Here is a 26,918-nt window from a genome sequence, read left to right on the forward strand (position 1 = left end):
TGAAATGCACTTTAGGAAAGGAGCTAATTGGAAGCCTCTTCATCGATAAACTTTTATCGATACAGTACCGAATACAATTCATTCGATTCGCAACTCAATTTGTGCATTACATAAAAGCACTCTGTGAAATTCCAAAACGGCTTTGAAATGCCCAGTTCCTCTTCATATTAACAGCTCAATCTCATATCCGACTGTTCTGTTAATTGAAATGCCTAACGAAACATCCATTACGAAAGGAAGAGCGAAATGTCTGTATAACCATATCCTCAATTATGAAAGGCAGGCGAAGAGTCTGAATTATTAAACTCTCCATGATAACACAAGAAGAAAACTATCTGGTGACCATACACTTTCTGATGAAAAATGGGAAAAGTGTTTGAATGACCACAATTTCCATGCCAAAAGGGGCAAAGTGTCTGAATTACCGCAATCGCGATGATGAAATGAGAGTGAAAGTCAATAATGAAAGGAGGGGCAATGTGTCTGTCTGACCGCTCTCTCCATTGTGATAGGATGTACAAAGTGTCAGAGTGACCACACAGTCTAAGATGAAAGGATTGGCGAAATATCTGCATGATCACACTTCATTATGAAAGAAGGGGCAAAAAGTCTTAACGACTACCTTCTCCATAATGAAAGGATGGGCGAGGTTTCTGATTAATCACACTCTCCATTGTGAATGGAGGGCAAAGTATCTGAATATATCTGAATGATCATAATTTCCAGTGAAAGGAGGGGTGGATCTAACTTACCACACAATCAAGATGAAAAAAGGGCAAACCATCTGAATGATTACACACCCCATTTCGAAAGGAAAGCGAAATGTATGAGTAAGCAAGAATGTTTGATGACCTCTTGCTTCATGATGAAAGGAGTTAAGTGTCTGAATGACGCCAATTCAGAGTAAATAGTGATATAATCATTGTTGATGTCATCATTCCCAGCTGGTTTATACTAAATTTATATGTGTTGAAAATCACTGTATAATGATCAAGACACTGTTGGGATTCGACCTCCTGGATTATGTGCAATTAGCTTCTAAAAAACCTGCCTTATACATCTTTGCAAACCTTTGCTGTTTTGATGCAGACATATTAAAACCATCAAATGAGGGGCGACAGACCAATACCTAACGTTCCCCATCAATGGTGGTCTTTTCCCCTTCAAACATTAGCTTTAAAGCGGGTCTGGACAAAACATTGCAATGGAAGACCTCACCAAACAAAGGTAAATTCAAACATCAATTAAAACTGGAGTTGTTGTTTCGTCTTCATTACATTTACAAAGTAGAAGGGACATAACTCGAATCAAAATAGGCGAAGCAAAAACAAAATGCATGTTCACAATGATATATTAGTGATGTTTGGAAAAAGGACAACTGCATGAGGGGTTGTCCGAGAATCATTCAGTCTATAATTAAAGCTTAGGGGACAATGCTAAATAAAACGAGGCGGATCAAAAACAAATTACCGTATGTGTACAGTTTATCCGGCCATATTTCAACAAACCCTTATTTCACTACGGGGTTGGGTATTGGTTGGGTTTGAGTGTGTGTGTGTTGGAGGGTGGTGCCGTGTAAGAACAAAATCATCATTAAGCGTATTGAATCATTGATAAAGAATTTCAACGGTTTGATGACATCATGGGTAAGCGAGTAATTTTACACTTTCTCGGCGGCATCCGGGGCCACTTTCATTTCGCTAACATCGCCTGGTTCCCTGGCAGCAGTTGGAGCATACTTCGTGGAATCGTTACGTCTCTTCCTAACCAAGACAATGGCAATGCTTACAGCAGCGATGACTAAGACGACAACAACGATGATAGGAATGACACACGAAACCACCTCACAGCCTGTAAGGAAAATGGGATAAAATTAGCAAGCGTGGGTTACGTAATTTATCAAAACACACATCTATATTAGAATTCTTCCATACACCACCGTTGCGGACAAAACATTTATAATGGGTACTTTATGTCAGATTGTAATATCGTAGATATCATCCAATTGCATGTTAATGTAAATAATTACATCTTAAAAGAGTTAATGAACCTATTCCCTATGTGAATAGAGCATCAGTTGAATGTCACCACATCTGAAATAAACTCATAAGTATTGTTTGTACAGTATACGATAAACAACAAGTGCATATTGCAAGTACTTTTAATAACAACAAACTGTGGATGAGAAGAAATTTAAAAGAGGACATACACAAAACCCATTATCTACAATACATCCAATATGAGTTTTGAAATAAAGTTATCATAAGGAGTCATAATATCCGATACAGGTTCCTATAAAATAGTTCCATGCAGTGCTGAATTGACAATCATTTGTGAATTACTGAAGCAAGCAGTAGTCAACATTCTCTAATACAATTTAGTGTTGATAAGATAAGTGAACACAACAAACATCATTTTCAATAACCAGACACAAGACATTCATAAGCAGGTTTTCAACTAGATATGTCGTCGTGAGTTAGCGGAACTGATAGATTATGGACAAATCTGAGTTTTTGTTTCACATACAATGGGCAAAATGTCAGCGAATGAGTGACAAGCATACGCGTTGCTCGTCTTATATAACCATCGACATAATATACCTTGTAACAGTAGTATGAAAGAGTACAGAAGACGAGGTTTGTGACGTAGGTATCATATGCGTCTTTATTTGGGAAATTGGAGTTTGAGATGTCAGTGTCTGTTATTTGATGCATGCTACAGACTGCTACACACCCAAAGTATATACCTTCACACAAATTGAACACACACCTACATTTTCTTCGCAAATCAGTTGGTTCGTCCTGCGTGCATTTGTTTTTCGTAATTGGAGGTGTTTTTTTTTCTTCGAAATAAGCTTCAGTACAGTTCACGACCATATATTAGTACCGCCACTCACCTTTCTTTCAGAAAGCTCTCACAACAAGAAAAGAATTGCGCTCTTTCAGATTAGAATAGGGTATTGTGTTGTACAGGTTGGAAACGTCAAATGTTTGGCGATTTATTGCCTTTCTAGTCAAAATGGATACCGCGAACTGAAAAGTCCATTTGATTTGATGTGCGGAGGATTGGAAAAATGGAGAGTATAAGAGTGCGTTTTTGAGAGTGCACGATAGACGAATTTTACGCGACAAAATCCCGGCCACGAGTCGGATATGACATATTTCTATTAAGACATTGATATGAAGACAAAAAAATAATCAACAAATAAAAAGCATACCTTACAATGCTTTGTTTGAAATTATGATCGATTATACTGCTGGTAGTGTTGTGAAATGACATTGTAGTTTATGTACAATGCCGGGGATTCCGGGTAGGTACAACAAGGAGGCACCTGTACCTTTCCATTACCTGAGTTTCGCTCTAGGTTACCGTGCGACTCCATAGCAATCCAGAAGTTTTTACCCCCGTTTGATAGTATTTTGCTATAGCAAAAATAACGCATCATTTGTTTATACGATTCGATCGATTTTCGCTTCAAAAAGTACAAATATGGCCTAACCTCAAGCCGGTTTTAGCCCATATCGCAGATTTATTGCAGATGACACGCGTAAAAAGTAATTCTTATCGGTATATATTTGTTTCATATCTTTAAAGTAAAGTAATACAAGAGCCGTTTAAATATGAAATTGAAATAAATAAACAGAATAAAAGTATGTAAAATGTGCTTGTATCTCTACTGTACCTATATCTTGTTACATTGATCTATGGATCCTTAACACAAACTCAATGTACCGTACACGATTCAGGTAGCGTCAATACAAGCGTGGAAAGGATACTTGAGGCCACAAAAGTTTTAAATCATTTACATAAAACAGCAGAATCGTGTGGCTTCAACATTCAACTGTTAAAATCTTTCTTCGGGTAAGCCAATATACTCATGACCCTGTAAATTAAAAGAAAGAACACAAAACCACACAAAAAAAGTGTATTCAGAAATATCATTGCATGTTTCTTTATTCAATGTATGTTCTGCAACAAGATAAAATAGATATAGAAACCTACTTTCTGTTGTCGTAATACAGCTGTTTTCACATAGTTCCATCGAATCGAATCGGTTTGCGTTACCATCGCAACCGCCATAAACAAACTCCTTACAGGCTTTGATGGCTGTGTCATATCCATATTTAGGAAATGCTCCGCGACAAGGTCCTTTGACCAGTGGTAAGTCACATGTGTCTTAAAACAGAAATACATAAATAATGTGTAACCTGGAGGACCAAGCATGATTTGTATATTAACAGAATATTTACTTATTAGTCATCTTTAGAACCTGTAGGATCAAGCATAATTTTCATATTAATATCCAAAATAAGTTTTTCCATTTAACTCGCAAAACATTTTCATGAATCACAGAAGAAAAGGACACTCCTGAAAGATCAATCCGATCAAAAATAGAGGTTTCGAGTGTTTGTGTCACATGGCTATGTAGTTCAACTGTTGCTGAACTCTTCAAAGTCTAAAAGACGATTTAGTAGGGTTTTTTTTTTTACGTTTTTTCTTTTTGTATCAACTAAATTATGAATGATGTTAAGTGTTTGCTGCGAAACAATAACTAACTATAAACTCTTATTTAGCTTTTACTGAGCATGGTGTCTCTTGCCCTATCAATATCACCACAGCATTCTAATATTAACTGAGAACACAAAAAAAAGAGATCAAAATTCCCTCCAGGTATTCACACTCGGAAATTCTCGTAGGCAAATATTTGACGACTGAGGGACGGAAAACTGACCGTTATTTTAAATCTAATATACGTCAAATATATTTGCGTTTATAATTGAATGAAACAAACCAATCTATCCGAAAATATAGTCTAATCGTGTCTTTTTATTCAATACATTTGTTATGAAGCAAGATCAAATGTGTATGAAAACCTACTTTCCGTTGTTGTTATGCAGCTGTTTTCACATAGTTCCATTGAATCGAATCGGTTTGCGTTACCATGGCAACCGCCATACAGAAACTCCTTACAGGCTTTGGTGGCTGTGTCATATCCATATTTCTGGAATGCTCCACGACAAGGTCCTGTGACCAGTGGTAAGTCACATGTGTCTTAAAACAGAAATACATAAACAATGCATTATTTGCATAGTCACAGAACATCCGTTTATCTGTTCATGTCCGGAATGTATATAAACTACGTATGAAAATAAATGTAAAGTGCATCAATTGTTGAAATGTACGGTATAAATTATCTATATTCCATATTTTGTAATTGCGACTAGTTTAGTCCGACAGAATGGATGTAAAATTATGATAATCAGAAAGGAGTCGCTAACTTATAAACATGAATTGAATTTTAACTTTTAAATACAGATTTCATTTCCTGCGCCCGTTGTTTAGAAGAAAAACACGCAACCATATATGTTTAAATATGTTAATATTGCAACAGAAGGTAAGAAATCCAATCACTTCCGTTATGACGATATGAATGCTAGCTTGATATATGATGAAGGTTTTATGCTAGTTATGCTCCAGACAACAGCATTTTGTAATTTGGCCTATCAATGTCCTTGATAACAGATTACTAACCAGATAATCATATGTGAACAAAGTTCTGAGTAGTTATCGTAAATGGTTTCAGAGCTCCGGTGCGGAAAATGTCCATGCACGGACGTAGGAAGCCTAACTGAACATATCCCGTAAACGGATTTAGTGAGATATGTTAGAGGTAAGCTTAGTCTTCCCAAAATGCAAACTAATTTTTAGATAAAGTGGCCTGTTCTGATAAAACATTTTAAAATACAGACAGAAAGTAAGACATAATACATAATAAAATAAAACTGAAAATCTTAAATATGTTCCACTGTCTAGAAATTTACAGCGGTAGTTTAAATGAAATACTCAAAATAGGCTCGTACTCAAGTACTCTACTACTATAAATCTGCCACGCGAAAAATCGATGTTTATTACCAGGTGTAAAATTGTGAAATGATTATGTATCATTCCTGTCTTATCTTGCGTGTTGCGGTGTACTGTTACACATAGCAAAATGTAATCATTTTATATAGGATCCTACAGGAGTACTCGAATATTTCGATAAATTGATGTTTATTACCAGGTGTAAAATTGTGAAATGATTATGTATCATTCCTGTCTTATCTGGCGTGTTGCGGTGTACTGTTACACATAGCAAAATGTAATAATTTTATATAGGATCCTACAGGAGTACTCGAATATTTGAATCGATGATTTGTAAGGTAAGCGAGCCTATGGTGAGTTTCATAAACCATATATCAGATGGAAAAGACTTTCAGATCCGTTTAATCACATGATCGACTTCTCAAACATTTGAGACAACGGACATCATTACGTCAAATTTGAAGTCATCTCTGCTCTATATCTATGGTTTCCTTTGTCAAGTCACAATATCATCTGTGAATGTGTGACATTTCATTATCTAAAAAGATGTCAAACAAGCTTTCATCACATACGTAATACGCAAAATATAAAATGGGTACTTTACTGAACGATAGAGCAATTGTAAGATCAAAATCTAACCCAGATGCTAGGCCTATTCTGAAATAATGAGTTAGATTGTGGACAACTTCTATATTAAAGCACTGGGGAATTAGTTCTCAAACATTTAATCAGAACAATGCATGATTCAAAAGTTGCAGTGTTGTAGAGTACAACATAACAATCAAAAGGATTTTTGTAAAGTGTAAAGTTTATAGAAATTAATTACGTGTACCTATCTGCCAAATTTATTCCTTAACCTCACAGGATTCCGTCAGTAGAAGGCATTATCTCTAGTCTTTATAGAACATAAATCTAATTTATATGAAATGCTTCTTAGAGATAACATCCTATACACATAACTGCAAAATACCTTTATCTATAGGAAACGCTCATGATTGACCTTTGACCTTATTATTTACATTCATATATTGACACTGATGTACGTTTGAACGTTTTTGGTGTTCCCTGTAACTTTGAAATCAGGTAAACGGCATTCAAAATGAGAAATCTATAAAACACTCTCTTTCCGGGAACATACGTTCGAACTCCAGAATTATGAGTAGCAAAGAAAATTATCAATAGCGAAAAGTGACGAAGACTGATAACCATCATACCTTAGTTTCTTAAGCATGCCATGTCATTTGGGCTCTATATTCGAGTACCTTTATCTAATGTGCGATGTTTAAGACCATTTATAATCGTTTTAAAGAAAGGGGATTTGGAGCAAATGGTATCTGCCCATACAGATTTCACAAAATCCCCAGGAATTATGAAAAGTATGTCTGAAAGGATAACGCAAACAAATAGGTTGAAATATTTGCAATGGTATACAGGAGAATCTTTTAGCGTTTTATAGTATTCTTTACAGTGTACAAGCCACTAAGTTCAACTGGACAACTCCTTCCGTCAATACAACCTACTGATAATTGTATGAATATGGTGTCAAATAAACGTCGACAATGATGATCAATCGTATCACAAATAAAAGACCTAAAAGTCTAAAAGCTGACTTGATTTGGTAACTATTGTCCTACACATAAAATGAGACACATTACAAGTAGTACTGGAATATTGTTTAACGAACGTTGTAATCTATTTAAATGTTTTGAGAAGAACAAATGCAGACACTTTCAGCAATAAATCGTTCCTCTCCTGCCTACTCTTCATTTCTGTTAATATCTTCTTAACACAACAGTTAATACATTTGATGGTTTGTAAATTTTCAAAACGAACATGTCAAAGGTCAATATATAGGTCATCAAAAGTCACGCGTCAAATAATTCATCAACATTAATCGATATTGCACACATTTCATTTGCCTATCTAATTACTATGTAAAGTTTCGTCAAAAAAATATATAGATCACCAAAGGTCACATGTCTAATAAGTTACCATTTTCAATCAATATTTGATACGGTTTGCATTGACTGATTTATAATTGTTCATTATTTTAAAATGCCAATATACAATTTCACGTCAAGATATAGTTCTTCCATTCATTCCATGACAATAGCAACTGTGACTTGTTAGTTTCTGATCAAAGTTGCATACCAGGTAGTTTTATAAAAAGAGGCAAATTTTCCTATGCGTGGCCCCTAACAGCAAATTGTGATAGTAAGCCTTATACTCAGAAATGCTTCAATGGTACAATTATTGTCAACGAAATTCATCTTGGTACGGCCCCTGACAGCAAAGCCATACTGTAGCTGATGTATATACATAATTTAACAGAGAGAACAAAATTACAATTAAATCAATTGAAAATCACTTATCCCGAATTTTATCCACGTTAATAATGTACACATACTGCCGAAACATAAAATGCAAGCGATTTCTCAGTCTCAAGTTATCATTTCTACAAACACAAATTGGTGTACGTTTTTCATTACAAATTTACCGATAATTGCGCACATGGTTATAATTTACTTTCGATGAAAATTTAATCAAAACCACTTGAACAATATCATCTCCGGATCATTTCTGAAAAGTTTCAATATCATTCAAATGGTTTTAGAGTTATCAGTTAAACATGAATTCTAAATATGGCGGAGTTGGCCGTCATATGTTATTTCATTTTCACTTAAAATATGATAGAAATCATCAGTACACTGTACTGACCTTTCATATAAAATGTCATCAAAATCTTCCAAGCAAAGTTTACGGACAAGCATTCGGCTAAGGTGAGCTAATAACAAATAACTCGGCTACCAACACAAAAACTAACTATACATTGTCTTTGCAAAACGATCTATAACTGTGTATGACCTTTCTTGACCTGTCAAAAGTATCACGCGTTTCCAGTATTTGTTGGGAACACCTTAAAAATTAAGATACCGAATGGAAATTCCCGTAAGTAAAATGTTAAGGACTGTTGCACGGACAACTGACGGTTCTTTTCAGCATCATATGCCTCATATTCATTTTTTATCAAAATTGCAGGAATAGAAAAAATCTAGTTAAGCTTACTAGAAAGAACCATTGCATGTTCGCGTTCCTTTATTCGATGTACTGCAGCAGGATACCAATTGTAAAAAAACCTACTTTCTGTTGTCGTAATACAGCTGTTTTCACATAGTTCCTTCGAATCGAATCTGTTTGCGTTACCATCGCAACCGCCATACAGAAACTCCTTACAGGCTTTGCTGGCTGTGTCATATCCATACTTCGGAAACGCTCCGCGACAAGGTCCTGTTACCAGTGGTAAGTCACATGTGTCTTAAAACAGAAAAAAAACATAAATGATGTGTAACCTAGAGGACAAAGCATAATTAGGATATTCGGAGAATTTTATATTTTCTCAGCCATGTCTAGAACATGCAGGGGGTTTGATTTGCTTTGTCGAAATATATCCACTTATCTCCGAATATAACAGTGCGTATCACAATACATCGAAATTTCTTATGTATTATCAAATTTATGAAACATATGGGATTAATAATCTGTATTCATACATGTTTTAGACAGTATTCATTTGCTTTTCAACTCGAAAGAATGGATACAAAATTAGGAAAATAAAACACAATCACTAACGTACCGACAACCATTGAACTGTTATTTATGTATAAGGAATATTATAGCAAAAAGTCTGATACGGTTTTCCCACTGTGCAAACTGATTTTTAGACCTAATCCTTTTTGTCTAAACGTGTAATTTTATTCAGACAGGGTAAGAAATAATAAAATAAAACCGAACAAATCACATATTTTTAATATCTAGAATCGCACATCTGTTCTGTACCCTTTGCTATATTTTATGAATTGTTTTATTATTTCTCATTTAAACATTAAATGTATAATATTTATGATAATATCAACAACCGCCTTAACCATATCTACGTTATTTCAATTTTTTTTATCTTGTTTCAGTTTATATTTTGGAGACAGGATACAAAAAAGATCTCAAAATCTAAACTAGGGCTGCAGGACGAAAAAACAATCAATATGATTCAACATACTGGCAAAACACGGACAGTTTTGAAAATTATGACTGAATGTTGAAAGGCGAAAAATAGTAAGCATGCAGTCTATACCCACCATTTCGAACCCGGCCTTGTGTATTGAAATGAACAACAGTAGGTGACTTGCTTAGGCATGTAGCTTGGCAATCCTCTAGCGTGTCGAATCGATTGTTATTTCCCCCACAACCACCATATATGAACTCTTTACAGGCTTTTGTCCCCGCATCAAATGTGAACTTTTTGAAGTAGGCAAGACAAGATCCCGAGACTGTCGGCTGGTTACAGGCTTCACCTAAGACAAGACATGGCACGTTAGCTTCCTGTTCCAGGAAGGTACAAAGACACGCAAGTGAATAGCACAATTCAACACAAATTGCATAAATCATAAAGCTGTTTCGTCCTGCGACTCACCAGTGATGCTAAGGACCTAAATTTGAAAACATTGGGGGCGACAGATGGAAAACGAAATTGATCTGAAGAAATGTCAATACCAACACTTTTTTTTATTTCCCCATAACTGACAATAACGTATCAAAGTTAGACTTAAATAAAATCATAAACTTCGAGTAAAAATATAAACAAAATAAAACTTTCCCGATCGGTATAACTTATCATTATGGGTCATCATTTACCATTTCAACATAATGATTATGTATTGCAGATAATGTCGATTCAAATGTGCACATACCAATTTGATGTTGGAAGCTCATCTTCTCCGATACAGCGACGTCAATAGTGCTAAAGATGACATCAACGACTGATTTTATTCTTGAAACGAGCGAGCTTTTTAAGTGTACAGGAGTAAAGATTACCAAGCCCTAGCCATAAATATTCATGCTATTGACAGGGTCGGCAAGCATTACAAATGGAATTCCCGTCAGTCATATATCATTGTGTTCCGGAAACAAATTATTATTCCGATAGGGTTGAACAGAAACCTATTTTCATCCGCACATTCACGCATAATATTTTTGCTACATACACGTTTATAACTGTAAATATAGCTTAGTGAATGCAACAATTTATGCTTGTACTTAAAGTGAAGTTTCGTAAACATGAGAAAAGCAAACAAAGGCGAGAAAATTTATTAGATGATAACATTTTGAAGTAGTTTGATAACAGTAGTGAAGTAGAATTGTCATTCTAGAATACACTATGCAGGCGTATCAAGGACGTCGTAAAATCAGCTTAATTATTAAACGTGGGAAATAGACCGTTCTTAGTCATCGTTCTCAATGGATGTTTGAAGCCACCTTCACTGTCACTGGTTTCAGCATCCCCGGCAACTCCTATTGGTGCCTGTTCTGATTACTTACCATTGCATCCAGACGAATCATATTCACTCTCTGAAAACAAAGTATAAACTTCATCTACATATTAGAAGACGTAACACTTTTTCCACTGTAGTTACATGTAATCACATCTTATATCATTTCTATTTCTAATTGTTATCGAAATTGTACTTTAATGTACACAGAAAAAACAATTTACTACGAAGCATTATGTACGTCTTTTGTAGTTTCATGCCTTTTTCGCTCTGTTACAATTTTATAGAGAACATATATCATAAAAAGTAATGTGAGAAATTACATTCTACCTTCAAAATATAACAATATAAAATGTAATTTGACTGGAAAGATTCTAATCGCCATTTTGACTTAATATACATTATTTCACGAAAATCAGAGTCCACGCCAAATGATACCAATTGATACAAAACATACCTTTTGCTTTATATTGAAGTATCTATGCACCCAAGGAAGGTCAAGTAGGAAACCATCGCACTTGAAGAAAAGCTAAGAACACAGGCTGGGAAAGGCAAGTTCAATTCCGAAATACCGGGTTGAAAAAACGAACGAAAATCAAACATTGGGGGAAGTCTGCTGCATTCGAAAGTAAATTGAACTGCAGAAAATTGTAGAGCATTCGGTACATCGTAAAATTATTATTATCATTATTACATTCTTAACGGCCCGTCAACACATAAAAGATCATTAGGGCCATCAAACGGTAAAACACACAGCGATCCAAAAGGTAAAAGACAAATGTTAAAAATCTTAAATGGGTACGTTAACACAAAAGTTTAAAATGGTACGTCATATTCTATTATATACACCAACATCTTTCAGGTAATGTAGAATGTTACATATCTCAAGAGTTTCAAAAAGGGATTTTAGACATGTAATGTTACGATAAAAACGTTCTCAAGTCCTCCTGCCACTGCGCTTTTAAAATGTGTTTAATAAATGGTTGAAAATCGGTAAAACGAAGTTTTAAAACAACAGGTGGTAGCAATAAAGTTTCCTTTGCGGCATGATCTGCTTTTTCATTGCCTAGTATTCCCATGTGCCCAGGAACCCAGCAAAAAGCAATACGAAAGTTAAATGCAAGTTCATGTTATAGAATAAAGGTATTACGAATGAAAATATCTTCGATATTTCTATTGCTAAGAGTTTGTAGAAGAGAAAGAGAGTCTGAATGGATAACAGCTCTCATTAATTTGTTTCTTTGAATATATTCAATATATTCAAGGGCGAGAATATTGAGGCGTTGTTCGGTAGCCGGCATCCATAGGTTTCATCTTGTGCAACCATTAAATATAAACTTTATTTGTTTTACAACAATTGCGAAACAAGTTATTTAAACTTATACTAATCACTCTTGTTGGCCCGGATGTAAGCGTTGTTCGGTAGCCGAAAACCCACGCGGTCGGACAGGTGACCCCTTACCTTTTCACGTCCATCCATAGGTTTCATCTTGAAAGGCAACCATTGCGCCGACCACCCTGTGCAACCATTGCCGCAGCAACCTTATCATTATCTTTTGCACCATCAGTATATAAATGTAATAATGTTTCATATTTCAACTGCAATTTCGAGAAGGATGAACGAAAGGTGTAACGGTCTGTGTCTGATTTAACCATTTCCTGAAGTGAAAAGTCAACTTCATGTGAATTCATGAACCAGGGTGGAATTTCTATCGTTCCAAATGACTGAATTTGGTTTACATCAATATTTGTGTTTTGTAAAAAAGCGGAAATTCGAATTCCAAATGATGGAATGGTTTTTGGTTTGCCTTGAAACAAGGTTTTATATTTTGGATCAAATACAGGGGGAAAAGTAGGATTTGAAGGTTTTGACCTTAACTGAATGGTGTATTGCAAAGCCAATTTATTTCGACGGCAATATAGTCATGGTTGGTTAGCCTCTAAATAGAGGCTTAAAATAGATTGGTAACAAATACCGCAACAACAAAGAAGTTATCTACAACCAACATAAAAGATTGAGGAGAACAAGACATGCGAAATCACTCCTTGTTTGTATTTTTTGATATCTTACAACAACGGAATCATACAAACTTAAAAGGGTGTTCAGTGTTCCAGGAAAAAACACACACACAAAACATTTCAAACAATGATTGTAACAAAATATTTTTGTTAGTGAGAACAGACATGTCAAAATTTTGTAACAATTATTCATAATGACACGCAAGATATCAAATTATTTATACAATGTGAGAAAGCTTAGCGAATGTATAAAAAAGCTTTGAAAGTAGAGGGCAAGAAGTTCAAGTTATTTTCACGTGTCAGGGAAAGAAGATCAAGTTATTTCCACTTGTCAAAATCACTAGATGGTATTTGTGAAATATCCACATTCATTATTTCATATACATTAAAGTTTGTGATTTCAAAAACATCTGTTGATAATACAACAAATAATTGTATTTTACAAATATAAAAACAAAGTGTTTAGAGAGCCTGCCAGATTTTGATTCCAGATTTATTATTATTTCCCATTTTATAACATCCATTAGCGTATTCATTCTATCTTTGACTTCAAGCCCTAATGAATATTCACAAGCAACAGCATTAATAACGCATGCCATAATACCAACACCATATATTGAATAAAGGAGCAAGACAAAGCAGTGTGTGTACGTTTTACAAAAACAAATTACATCAATTAAAACATCAAAAATCATTCATTAACAGCGTGCTTTATGTTATTGTTTGAGACTGTTTTCGACATCATAGAGGAAGATATGGAATATGAACGGGACATCAATAAAGATATTTGTTGAAGGGAAAAAATAATTTTTTCTATATCAGAGAAATTAAAAGTATATACTTTTGGGTTATTTTTAGCTTACTTGCTGGTGTTGGTGCTGGCGCAGTCGTAGTTGTAATTGGCGGTGGAATGACTGAAATAATACATTGATATGTGTACCTTATGTTTTCTTAAAATACACACAACAGCATGACTTATTTGTGAGAAATCCGGGTATACAATGGTTCAAAAACAGCAAGAAAATATCGATAGGTCATCTAAATTATAATAAAAACTCTAATTCAATAATATTAGCGCGGACTTCTGAAAAAAGACAATGAGAATAAGACCAGGTGTTGTTAAAGAGTAAGCGTCTCCTGCTTCATCGACGACATCTGCCATGTGAATATAAGTCAATACAAGTAAGAAGTGTCACTTCCTCAAATGAGAACAAGATATAACGGAACAACGGAAACAACAGGCAAACTACAAGCATAACGTGCGTCCAGCTTCATATACATGTATCACAAAGAAATAGGATATTTCTCAATCCTTCATCATTAAATAGGTACATTACACAATACCGGACATGGAGTGTATGAGCTACCTATAACAGCACAATTAGAGCTAGTTGTACGCAGTGTTTCATGAAATCACAAAAAGAAGAGCACTGGTATGTGAAAGACAGAGGTCTCATTCTGTTGAATACATTAAATGTGATACTAATCACAAACACCTAAATATATGGCAGCATGAGAACATCATTTCAAAATGGACAACTAAAATGATAAAGAAATCTGACACTATAACACGTCCAATTCTGTATATATTTGGCTGCTGTACTAAGGACATAGTTGGCCATTATACCAAGTACCTATTTAGCTGTTGTACATATTGGTACTAAGGTAAGTGTACTTACTCGCTTTGTAAGTCAATACAAATCCCGCAAATGAATCCGAGTCGTCTCCGCTAAAGTCCAAATGTACCTGGTTGTGAGCTATTGTGTGTGTTTCTGGAACCCACACTCCACGTTTACATATCGATAACTCTTTTCCGCCAGCTAAACAAAATATACACATCATTCCATTGGGATTGATTGGCATACACAACATTTTAGGGAATTAACAGCAAATATGAATTGGGGTTTCAGAGCAGTTTAGAAACTGTTTGTTACAATAGCATATGTTAACACAACCCAGAAAGTGATTAATTTTGACAAGGGCCTGATAAGATATTAATAACGATAAACTGGTAGGCACACAAATCTTTAATCATCAGGCGGTGACAATAACCTTCATATATTTTCAATTCATTTTAACTTACACATTTCAGGTGAAAAAAGATTCTAAGAGGTAACAGAAACGGAAATTCAACTTCACAAATGCGGTTTAATAAAATAATATTTATAAGCGATATGTCTAAATGTGAAATAAGATAGTTAATTTCGAATATTGGAACATCATAAGAACGCCATGAATTATAATAAACTAATGTTCACAAAGTTGAAATAACGGCCGTTGTCAGACCGATCCCTAACATCGTGTGTGCCCTCCAGAACAGCTATAGCGTCGATAATTTTGCGTGGCATGGAGTTTATAAGACATTGACAATCCGTCGAAGAATGTTATTTTATTCCCCGGTAAGTGAGTTGGCCAATTGGCGGATGACATACGGGTTGTTTACTCGATTTCGAACTCTTTCTAATTCAACTCACAAGTGTTCGATCAGGACTATATGGAAGAATCCAATAAATAGGAATGATATTCTGGGTTGACAGAAAGTCTCTACAACTCTTGTATAGCGTGGACTAGTGTTATGATGCTGAAATGTCACATGGTGCCTTTGCTGAAAGGTCACATGGTGCCTTATAATGAAAAGCAAAACATCACGACGTGTTCGACGTTGATGTGATAGTGGCACACCAACGCACTGGCGACGTGGGCGTAAATTTTCCTCTTGCAGTCTATTTCTCAGTTTTTGGATGGATTCGACGGTTTCCATCACCAGTGGTATTTCTTGCTGTTTCGGCTGTCGTTAATCTATCACGCACCTGGGCAAGCCTAATAAACCGATTTTGACGTTACACGTTGACGCCAGGACTTCGATCTGTCACTGACTCTTCCTGTAGCGTTGAGATATAAAACCGACTTATAGTCGATTTGTGAACTCCGAAGGTAGTAGTGACATGTTGTTGAGTGCTACCTTCTATGAGAACTGCGAGAGTCCGTCCTCTATCGAGTTGGGATAGCCGTGATATATTTACAAAGACAATAATTGAATGCAAATACATTGATGATCACGCGTCTTGGTGTTGAATGAAAAATAACACATGCATTTGTATACGTTCGGTATATTGATAATTTTGGCGCACCGGATGGGGATAAGTTTTTTCGTCACAGATTGGACTTTTGACATTTATGGGGGATTAGGTAAAGTGTCCTAATATTCCTCACTTTTTATAAGGCTATGTTTATTCGATGCAAAATATCATACAATTGAATGTTGCGTTTCTTTATCCTTACGTGGTATTGATATTCGATATTCTTCAAAATTCTACTTCAATTTTATCTGCATCATTCGTAAATCTAAGTTGCAGTTTTGGCTTCTTAACACTTTCAAAAAAGGATCAATAAAACGGTTAGGACATACTTACGTAGATAAATAATAAGCCTGTCATATTGACAATCTGCAGACACCTCAATGTCAATCATCAAAAATGTCAGCTCTAGAGTAGCAGATTCCGGTGCATTAATTGTCCAGTTGCATTGCTTTGACCTGAAAATCAAACAGGTGATAACGTTATCTTTAACAGAGCCACCACCACCTGTGTGTTGATTTAAAGTCTTTGACGTGACGGCATATGGTACTCTTGTTCGGGGCGTGTATGTCACCAAGAACGTATAGTACTGAGAAATTTCGGCAGAATCTAATGGCTAGATATCTTCCTTATATTTATTTACAACAGAAATGCATTCCTATCACCAGCCTAACTGGAACAAAGGTCACATTACTCTTTAATTTACATAACATTTGAAATCAGTATATTTACCCCAAAGAGATATCTTTACCCACAGTGAAATCACAGCCATGATGTCAGTAAAGAGTTATCTTCCTTGGTGCATACAAAATATCTAACTAAAGATCTCACTACAAATATCAAGGCGTAAACACCAATAAACATATTCTTACAGTGGGTATTTAGCTGGAAACGACGGAGACGTAAGGAATTGTGGTTCTGCAGTAGCAGTGAGCATCTGATTCACACAGGACACAGCTCCAGCTGGAAAGACAGTGTTGTCCATTTACAGACCCTCTAACATTACTAGTCATGAAACCAAGTCAAACCTGATATATTACAGATGTATTACATAAAAAATGATTTAAAGGAGATATTCACTGTTACTTGTGGTATTCATTCAATAATAATTATGTTATGCCCACGTCCTCACATGAAAAATGTCGTTTTTTCATTAAAGTGATCTTACATTTGTCTGTTCCGGCCATGTAATACGAATCTAAACTCTGCCGTTTCGACTGGGGATCATTTCCGGTCTGAAGTGTCACGTAGATGTTTGACGAGTTGACGCTTTTTACACTGATCGATGCTGATGTTGCAGTGTAATTCTGCAATGCGACTGGGTCGTTTGCAGACGTACCTACAAGCAGTATTACACAAAAGTATAATCAGATGTGTATCCACTTCGACTATGATATAAGATCAATAACGAAAATATCGACATGTTAACAGAATATTTATTTTAACATAATTCGATGAAACGAAGGCAAAGAAAGAACAAAAGAAAGAATTACACCGACACTCCTGAAGAGGCAAAAGGAAAATAAAACCAGGTGTTCCGGAAAGGTTAGTGTTTTCTGCTCAATCGATGACACCCCAATGGAATTTTTGGTCAATCCAGGTAAGTTATGTTGTGTTCCCAAATAAGAAAAAAAGTAAACAACAACGGGACCACCAGTCAAACTAAAGAGAACCAAACACGTGTTGCTTCGCACAAAAACATACTGTAACATTACCGTACCATTGCCGAAGCACTTCCGTAGCGTTTCTGTCTAAGATGGAACAGAAAGTGTGTACATTTCTGTTGAAGATTTTCCAATGAGATCATAATGACAACCCAAAAACCTTCCCCATGAAATACACAATGCGACTTTTTAAACACTACGGTCGGATAAATGAAGTAACATAGGGTACCAGGTCACCACCAGGATATATCAAACAATAATTTAACACAATTCTCCATTACCTGCATAAACATTGACAAAGTCGTCTATTCCCAAGTTGATGTCAATAAGTTGGTAGGCGATACGACTTCCGCTGTTTGCAGCTCTCACTGTCCACGTGCATGTCAAACCACTGCAAGGTAATGAAAAACGCCAATGTTTACTATTACTGTATGTATGTGGTGTAACTGACGAAAGGTAGCTTTGTATTTGCAGCCAAAAATTTCTAATGGAGAGAAGTTCTGGTAATATATAACCAGTTCAAAATTAATGCGATTAACTTCGGACATTCCTTTATTGGAATTCTAAATGGCAATGGGCAAAATGAATATTCCAATTTTCCAGTTGGCAATTATGAAATTCAGAATGGCAACTGGATGAAGTCCGATGTTTAATTGTGATCACCAAAAATAGTATGACGATTTATAATTGATTTGAAATTCAAACAACTCTTGCATCCGATATAAGCTTCAGTGAAATACGAGGCTAAGCACAACGTTTATAAACTAGAAGGAATACGGTCAGAAAATCGACAGACACATCATTTTAAACCCGAGAAGGGCTGCAATAAGTATGCATTGACACCTTCATGGTTGTTAGACTCAAGTTGTCACATCGAAAGATCGAGGAATTAGTCAATAGTACAATGTTGTTCTGAAATTAAAACATAATTAACTTGTCCGCCACGTTTTATTTCATTCCATTAGTGGCACGGTTGAGAATACACACATGTACATGACATTGTTCTTAAATTATATCTCATGACATACAAAAATAACGAAATTTATTTGATTATGGTACTAGTGCACCTTCCTGTCTGAATTATGAGTTTTCTTCGATCACTTTGGATTTACAACTTGCTTGGTATTTTTTATGCAATTTATCAATCTCGGGTGGAAGGATGGGTGCATCTTAACTTATCGATCACCACTCAACCTGAAAACACAAACTGAAGCACTGAGAAGCATACCATAATATAACTCCTTATTGGTAATGCTATCAATTTGGACGGTATAACCTGCTGGAAAATGGAAAAGTCTTGTGTAGAATTACGGGTAGCATTTCATGCTTCTGCTCGGCAAAGCCTTTTAAATCACAAAATTAATCAGATGCGGCCTCCACAACAATTCTTTTTCTTTTTTCCGATCCAATTTTTGATCATCGATTTTGCCCGTGAAATGTATTACTTTGTTGCTTTACCCTGAAAGAAATCTCACATACGCCTCGATGTCAAATGTTTCAATAAGGTCACGCCATCATTTTTATAGCGACCATTAATGCAATCTCGCCACAATCAGATCAACCACGTGATAGGAAATTGATTATAGCGCGATGCACACAGTTCACGACAACAACTGCTATATTACACGATAGTGTCGAAGAAAAAAATATTCAAAAGACAGTCTGTTTCTAGGGCAGAGATACGCAGGCCAGTACTAGGCAGGAAGCTCGTACTGATCAACCATTACACTCAGAATGACAGGAATAGTCTGTCATAGGTGTTGACCTTGACCTTGGGTGATGCAAAGCATTGTATCCGCGAGAAAACGTCCATTAAAATTCTTTATTGTTTCTACCAATAGGTTAATAACGAAATACGAACACGGACAGGTTAAGTGTAATTTACTTACTTCTCAAAGCCGGATGGAGATTCCATAAAGTAACGTTGCATTTCAAAGTCTCCAAGTGTTTTATCAACATCACCGCATGGTTCCTGCGCGTCACCTAGACCCGAGACAAAAAACGCAAGAAAAACGTTATCGAATGTCCCAATGAGCACAGTTATAATGACATCTCCCTTCCCACGTACCAGACTTCTCTCATATCCTCCCAACATATTTTTCTAACTTTGCATCTTTTCTTCATCTGCTGAAGGTCCGTTAAAGCGGACATAAAAGTTAATGTTAAAAACATGATTAGCTTCACAAAATATTTAGGATTGCAGCAAAAGATTTATTGAAAATTAATCCGCAGAATCATGAAATGCATATTAATTACATATCTCATGATGCTGAAAAATCTCCCGTTTGTTCTGTAAGGTAATATTCCTTTGTTACGACGCTGTCAACTCACCATTGCCAAGAAGCACGCTGAACAAAACCAACAGACAAAGATGTTGCATCCTTATCACGTGACGTCTTTAAAATAAAAGAAAAGTAACACATTATATTACAGTGTCGTATTCATCATATACAGTCCTAGATGTGTTTTATTCGTTACCTCATTCCTTTTGATAGCCATCAATAAAACGGTGATAGAACTGTTGGGTTCGGATATTCTAATAAAATTGCCGTGCAGTAAAATTTTGGGGAAAAAGACGTTAGACCGATACGTTAAGGTACATGGTTTGATGTCGCTAAATGAAAAACTCATCAACTTGTACGTGTAAAACGATCACAATTTGGTGGACTTGATGTAGCATTTTATATATAATGGAAGTGAAATCAATATAAAACAAACCTAGTTCTTACTACCCCATATTCCAATATAAATGATCACAGTCATTGTAAATCATCCTATTTTTCTGTGAAACACATTCGTGTCCGCTGTGACATATCGAATTCCTGACCAAGTATACATATTACCGAATCACTACACACAATCTATATAAACGACTTGCATTTAGTGATAGTACGAGTTGTTCCCCTTGTCCTGTCTCGCCGGGATATCTCGTGATACGAAGATCTATGGCTTTTACAACAAACACATCTAAAGTTGTGTAAAACAATATATAAATAATAATAGATCTATCACACATACCTAAATATTTGTATGGAGAGTTGAGAAGATACTCATTGTAATTAACCTGTAACGATGAAAATGATTTAATATCTGGAACTAACTTCAACTAACAGAGAATAAATTAAGCAATATTTTCCAAAGGCTGATGGCAAGCTAGTGTCGAAACAGACAAATCAGATGTAAAATGGCTATGAAAATGTGAAACAAATTTTTAATGATAATGTGTGTATCGGACAACTTATTACAATTTAATGCAAGGTTTTATAAACATGAAGTTAGACAGCGCCTAAACATGCCGCGTTCATACAAACTAAAATGGTTGTCGAAGTAACATCTCTAAAAGGTCCATTTTACTCAAAATTTTACAAAAGGGTTTGCTTTTTAAAGTTATTTAACCCAATTATCATTCCTAAACAGAATTTAATAACAAAAATTACGTACTTCCAATACTTAGTTTCTTATTGAAACCGGACATTGATACCACATCCCCAGAAAAGAAAGTTTGTGTGACCTATGTTTTCATGAGAGGAATTCCACTATAGCTTTATTTCGAAAATATAGATGTTATTAACTTAAGGAAGAAGTATACAGCAAACCATTTTATTATTAATCATTAATGATTCAAAAGTATTTATGAATTAGAACGGCTGTTGAATATCTTTAATGTTCTTGTATCTAGTACTAAACAACTTAGCATTGTTTCTTATTAAACAAAAATGGTATTAATTTAAATGTAGCTGCTAATGAATCGTTATTGAATGTATTTTCTGATCTCACGTACCTTAATATCTATCATGTCATGCTTATTTAGGGTGAAAAAAAAAATGTATTTCGGGAGATATCGAAAATTCAATCAATTTTTATTTAAAAAAAATGTTATATATTATAATTTTGAACAAATATTTCCTACACACGCCAAACCGCTAAATACATTTAGCAACGTTTCCATGCTTGATCAACATTTCAGGTAACCGCTGAACTGCTGAAGCCTAACAACACATATTTTTATGTCCTTATCTTCATTTTTACATTTCTAGTCAAAGACATGCTGAATTCGACATTGATCATATAGCTGTACTACAGAACATTACCTTTATTTAGAGAAATGAGTCATGTTCGCTATGCGGTAATGTCCAATAATGTGAACGATAACATATCACTTACGTGTACCAGCTAATGGCCACACGCAAGTGCTTGTATTCAAACAGCGTAAATATGTGTAACTAATAGTCATTTGTATCAGGTATGTTGCAATATCACATGCATCGTCATCGTGCATTGTACAATATCTTATTATGGTGTCACACTTCTCGAATACAGTACACGTGGATTATAATACACAATACACGTAAGAGATGTCCTGTTGTATTCGCCGTACAAGACTTAAATAACAAATGATCAAAGGTAAAATGACGTATTTCTTAGGAAAAGTTCAAATTCCCACTCCTCTTCACTTCCTCATTATTTTTTCGATACAATGTACATGTCGCCTGACGGTTTGATGACTACTTCAGTGATTAACATAGCTGAACCACATGGTTTCTATGGAAGCGTCAGACTGTGCTACATTTATAACTCATCACCTGTTTCCTATCGACATGTGCGATTCCCCGACATGTTTGTCAGCTTAATATGTTTTTAAAAATAACATTCATTCTGTGGTAAATTTAATAATACCAGTTTCTATCAACTTGTGACACATCTACAGTTTCTATCAGTTTGTGACATATATTAACAGGTAATAAACTCGTAAGGGCGTTTTTCATCAGGCGTCATTGTGTACAGTTTTCGGTCTACGGGTTCAACATACAGCGAGAAAACTGCTTAGCTGTACGGATATCAATATCACTAAATACACTTTACCTTGTTATGCTGCCGCACGCCGATCGTAATACATCTTATTACTGAAGTGCATTCGTAGGCAGGTAAAAATGTATCAAATTACTGAGCAAGTACACATATTACCTGTTCACTATATGCTATTCACTTGAGTATATTTTCTACAATCTTCACATTTTAATTCATTCGAATAGTGGCACGGTTTGGAATATCCACACATACATGGCGTTGTTCTAAAATTATCGGATATATGGGGCTAGTTCACATCCCAGATTTTGACTCATCTTTCCATCACTTTCCTCAGTCGCCACCTAGACTTCAAAATGTAGGTCCTTTGCATCACTGATGAATCCTCGAAGGACCAAACAGCTGCATGACATAGTTTAATTCCTTGTTTGACTCTATTGTATTTAAATCTGTAATTTGTACCAGAAGTTGCTATTCATTTGGGTGACTTTTGTACAATCTATATACATATATGTCGCATACGTGCGGACGCCGACTTGCATTCAGTTTTGTTCTGTCATAACGTCAATGTAACTGTAGGATGAAAGTTAATCTTTAAGTCCACAATGGATTAGAAAATCCGGGGATAAGAACATCTAATAGCTTATACAACAAACACATCTAAAGACGTGTCAAATAATTCTAAAGCATACCACGTAAACTACATAGGGGGAGTTGGGAAGATACTCATTGAACTTAAATGTAATACATATCATTACCGAACTACATTCGTCGGCAGATAAACATTTTATCTTGTAATGTTTTCAATAAGGAAAATATTTCATGCTTCCGGAAATGTTTTACCTAAGCTGAATTATTGTTAACAATAAAAGCACTGATATATAGATATATATTACTATGCGATAAAGATTGTTGTACGTGGATATGAATTGCTGTATGCTATTACTTTTCATTTCCCTGCACTTTCAATCTGTCTCCTTTTTTCACTCTTCTGATTTCCAAATCAGTTTTATTTTTATGTAAAATGAACATAATTGTTTACTGTTACTGTCATATTGTTAATCAAATTGTGGAAGAGATGGCTTCTACAAGTTGTCATTACTTGTGCCAAAACGTCTTTCTTCTTTTATAGAAGTAATAAAACATGTTTAAATCAAACTAAAAACACCGACACGAACAGTTTCATTATCAAAATGTATTCACCTAGTCAATGTGTTTGTATATGAGTGTATGAACTTCTAGGTTGATCGGACAAGTTATATTTCCACAGTAAAAATAAGCTTAACAGGTACACAACGTCCTTTCGCGTGTATACATATGTAACACAGACTCAAAAAAGGTAACAGGGTTCGGTTCTTCCTACTTATATATGACATCTACTTTATTCTTGATTTGGTCCGAGAAATCCGACTATCCGGCAACCAACCCAGTGTTTCGCAGTAACACAGAGGAGAAACAGTACATGTGTGAGTCGCTCACGCAAGCTGGACAGCAACAGATTGCAGGACAGATACATATTGAACCGGACGCGAGAATGTTGATTTATAAACCTGTAACGGAATCGTTTGAACTTGGAAGAGTGGGCCTGTTTAAAGTATGATACAAGTATATTCTTCATATCATGCAATACGGCTCATTTAACGTTTCGTATTCTAGAATGTTTGTTTTCCCTTTAAATTCCTCTGTAAATAGTGAAGCAACAAACCCCGCCTTGGATAATTTCTATTTATACAATAATGAAAGTCTACAGCTATTTATTATTCACCTCCCTTTCTGCATTATCTAGGCCAGCAGAAAATATATGTTCAGGATGTTATAATGAATAATCAACATAACATGCACAATGGCTCTAATGTCCATGAGCAATGTATACACATGTGTAGTAAACACACCGACCGACAGAATGACTCAGTTCCCGCTCTTCGTTATTTTTTTTTCTAAATGCGTATTTAGAATCTACAAGCGACGCATACATTATGAAAAGTTCAGGGTTTTCGAGGTTAATGTACACATATAGTACATGAAAATACATAGTCGCAGCTATCATGGTTCAACGAATACATAACAACATGGGTTTACTTACCACAGCGGTAGGTAGTGAATTTATGTGGAGAATCCGCCAAAATGTAAACAACAGCACCGGCACCTCTTCAGAACACGTGCTGCTGTTCTAGACTTTATAATAGGTGTTCTATATATATTTAAGTCAACGTCGTAATCCTTACCGGTCGTTTATAGACAGTATACACTATAAACACGACAGACCGTAAAAGTTTTATAATATCCTACTGTTAGATATACACAGTAGACAACAATATCACAACAAAGCCGGTGCACCAACCGCGATTTAAACGCACAGGGAGTGTCTAAAATTAGCAGGAAAAGGCGGAGACGAAAATTCCGGTCCGACAAATATGACAATGTTTTAAGTTGATATTTTTGTTTTCAGAATATTTGTGATAACTTAGAATAACGCAAATACTCACCACAGATTCGTGATCCGGTGTATTGTACAGCAGTTGTTACGTATGTCAATTATTTTCAGATACAGGTAATACGTCTGCAGACGATTGTGGGCTGCAAGGCGTGACGCTGAACGGTAACAGTAGGTACTCGCCCTTTTATGTTTACACCTGAAGACACTTTCGTCAGAAAGTCAATTATACTGTCAAATGCTGCTGTTACTTCAAACAGGTAAAACTAAATCAAATATTTCATATAGCATGGACTTCTTCGAATATGGGCCTTTGATGGTTTTTTTCTTTTATGTGTTCGTAGTTGCTTTAATTTCTACGAAAGCCTAATGGTGTCAAAGCAAAAAATTTAAAACGTGGAAACATGCAATAACGCGAAAAAACATGTAAATACGCAAATAAACCCGAAGTAACGTGATTTTTAACGTAATAACGCAAAAAAAAAATGCGCTATAACGTAAATAAACACGTAATAATACAAATAAACACGTTATTACGCAAACTGAATACACGTTATAACGCGAAAAAACACGTAATAACGTAAATTTAAAACTCGTAATAACGCGAAAAAACACGTAATAACTTAAATTTAAATGCTTTATTATGTGCGGTTATTAAAAAAACACGTAATAACGTAAATTTAAAACTCGTATAACGCGTTTTAAAACGTTATTACGGTTTATATAAGGGTATTTTAAATGCTTTATTATGTGATTTTTCGCGTTATAACGAGTATTCAGTTTGCGTAATAACGCGTTTATTCGCATTATTACGTATTTATTCACGTTATAACGCATTTTTTCGCGTTATTACGTAAAAAAAAACACGTTACTTCGAGTTTATTTACGTATTCACATGTTTATTTCGCGTTATTGCATGTTTCCACGTTTTAATTTTTCTGCTTTGACACCATTAGGCTTTCGTAAATTTCATACAATCACTTTGTAAAATGTTTATGTGGTCGAAGGTGTGGATCTCAAAGTTGGGAATAATTGTATCACATAACTTGTATGGTTTGAACATTACTTAGATAATATAACGTGAAATATATATTTTTCATCGAATCATTTTTATATATGTTAAATATTAATCTTCATTTGTATTTCTGAAGTACTAAAGACATTCTGTACAAGGAAAACGGATCGTTTTTAAATGGAACTTATGATGATTTTCTCTCATTGGCCTGAATGTTTTAGCTTTAGTATCTGTGTCCTGTATTGACAGACGTAATGGTCGATACCCTCCCTCCAATGCATAGTGTAACGACAGCATAAAAAGCATTATTATTGACATAATGTCGATTCAACTAAGCCCTGAAGACAAAATTACAAAATCGTTATTTATAACTGACGCTGATAAGATAAAAATAAAATTGGCGACAAAATACTGTCTTTAAAACAAAAATATTGAGCTTTGATCGTAGAAGGAGGGGGAGCGTTGGGTTGGGAAAGGAGAATAGCCCCTATGTTTAAATCCCGATGTTGTTGTCTATATACTGTTTATATATTGTGTGCGACATGATGCTGTATGGTTATATAGTGTATAAGCAGTGTGTGATTTGTTGTGTTGTGTGTGTAATATTGTATATTAGTAGTGTGTATGTTGTTGTGTGTGTGATATTGTATATAAGTAGTGTGTATGTTGTTGTGTTGTGTTTGTGATATTGTATATAAGTAGTGTGTATGTTGTTGT

General features: G+C 35.2%; 1 protein-coding gene across 1 annotated transcript; it reads right to left on the reverse strand.

Moving 5' to 3' along the window:
* Positions 1-1,660: 1,660 nt before the first annotated feature.
* On the reverse strand, positions 1,661-25,083 carry LOC132556426 (uncharacterized). The gene is made up of 15 exons (XM_060220838.1): positions 24,836-25,083; positions 20,278-20,342; positions 19,836-19,929; positions 18,228-18,337; positions 17,451-17,621; positions 17,155-17,245; positions 16,619-16,740; positions 14,885-15,025; positions 14,069-14,119; positions 11,236-11,265; positions 9,996-10,211; positions 9,004-9,177; positions 4,879-5,052; positions 3,946-4,176; positions 1,661-1,851 (listed from the first exon to the last, which is right to left on the reverse strand). The coding sequence occupies exons 2-15, from the start codon at positions 20,324-20,326 to the stop codon at positions 1,661-1,663; spliced, it is 1,845 nt and encodes a 614-aa protein (XP_060076821.1). The 5' UTR covers positions 20,327-20,342; positions 24,836-25,083.
* Positions 25,084-26,918: the final 1,835 nt, after the last annotated feature.

This window comes from Ylistrum balloti, unplaced genomic scaffold (assembly GCF_031769215.1).
Source record: "Ylistrum balloti isolate Yb309-2 unplaced genomic scaffold, AGI_CSIRO_Ybal_v1 Utg370568, whole genome shotgun sequence".
Lineage (NCBI taxonomy): Eukaryota > Metazoa > Mollusca > Bivalvia > Pectinida > Pectinidae > Ylistrum > Ylistrum balloti.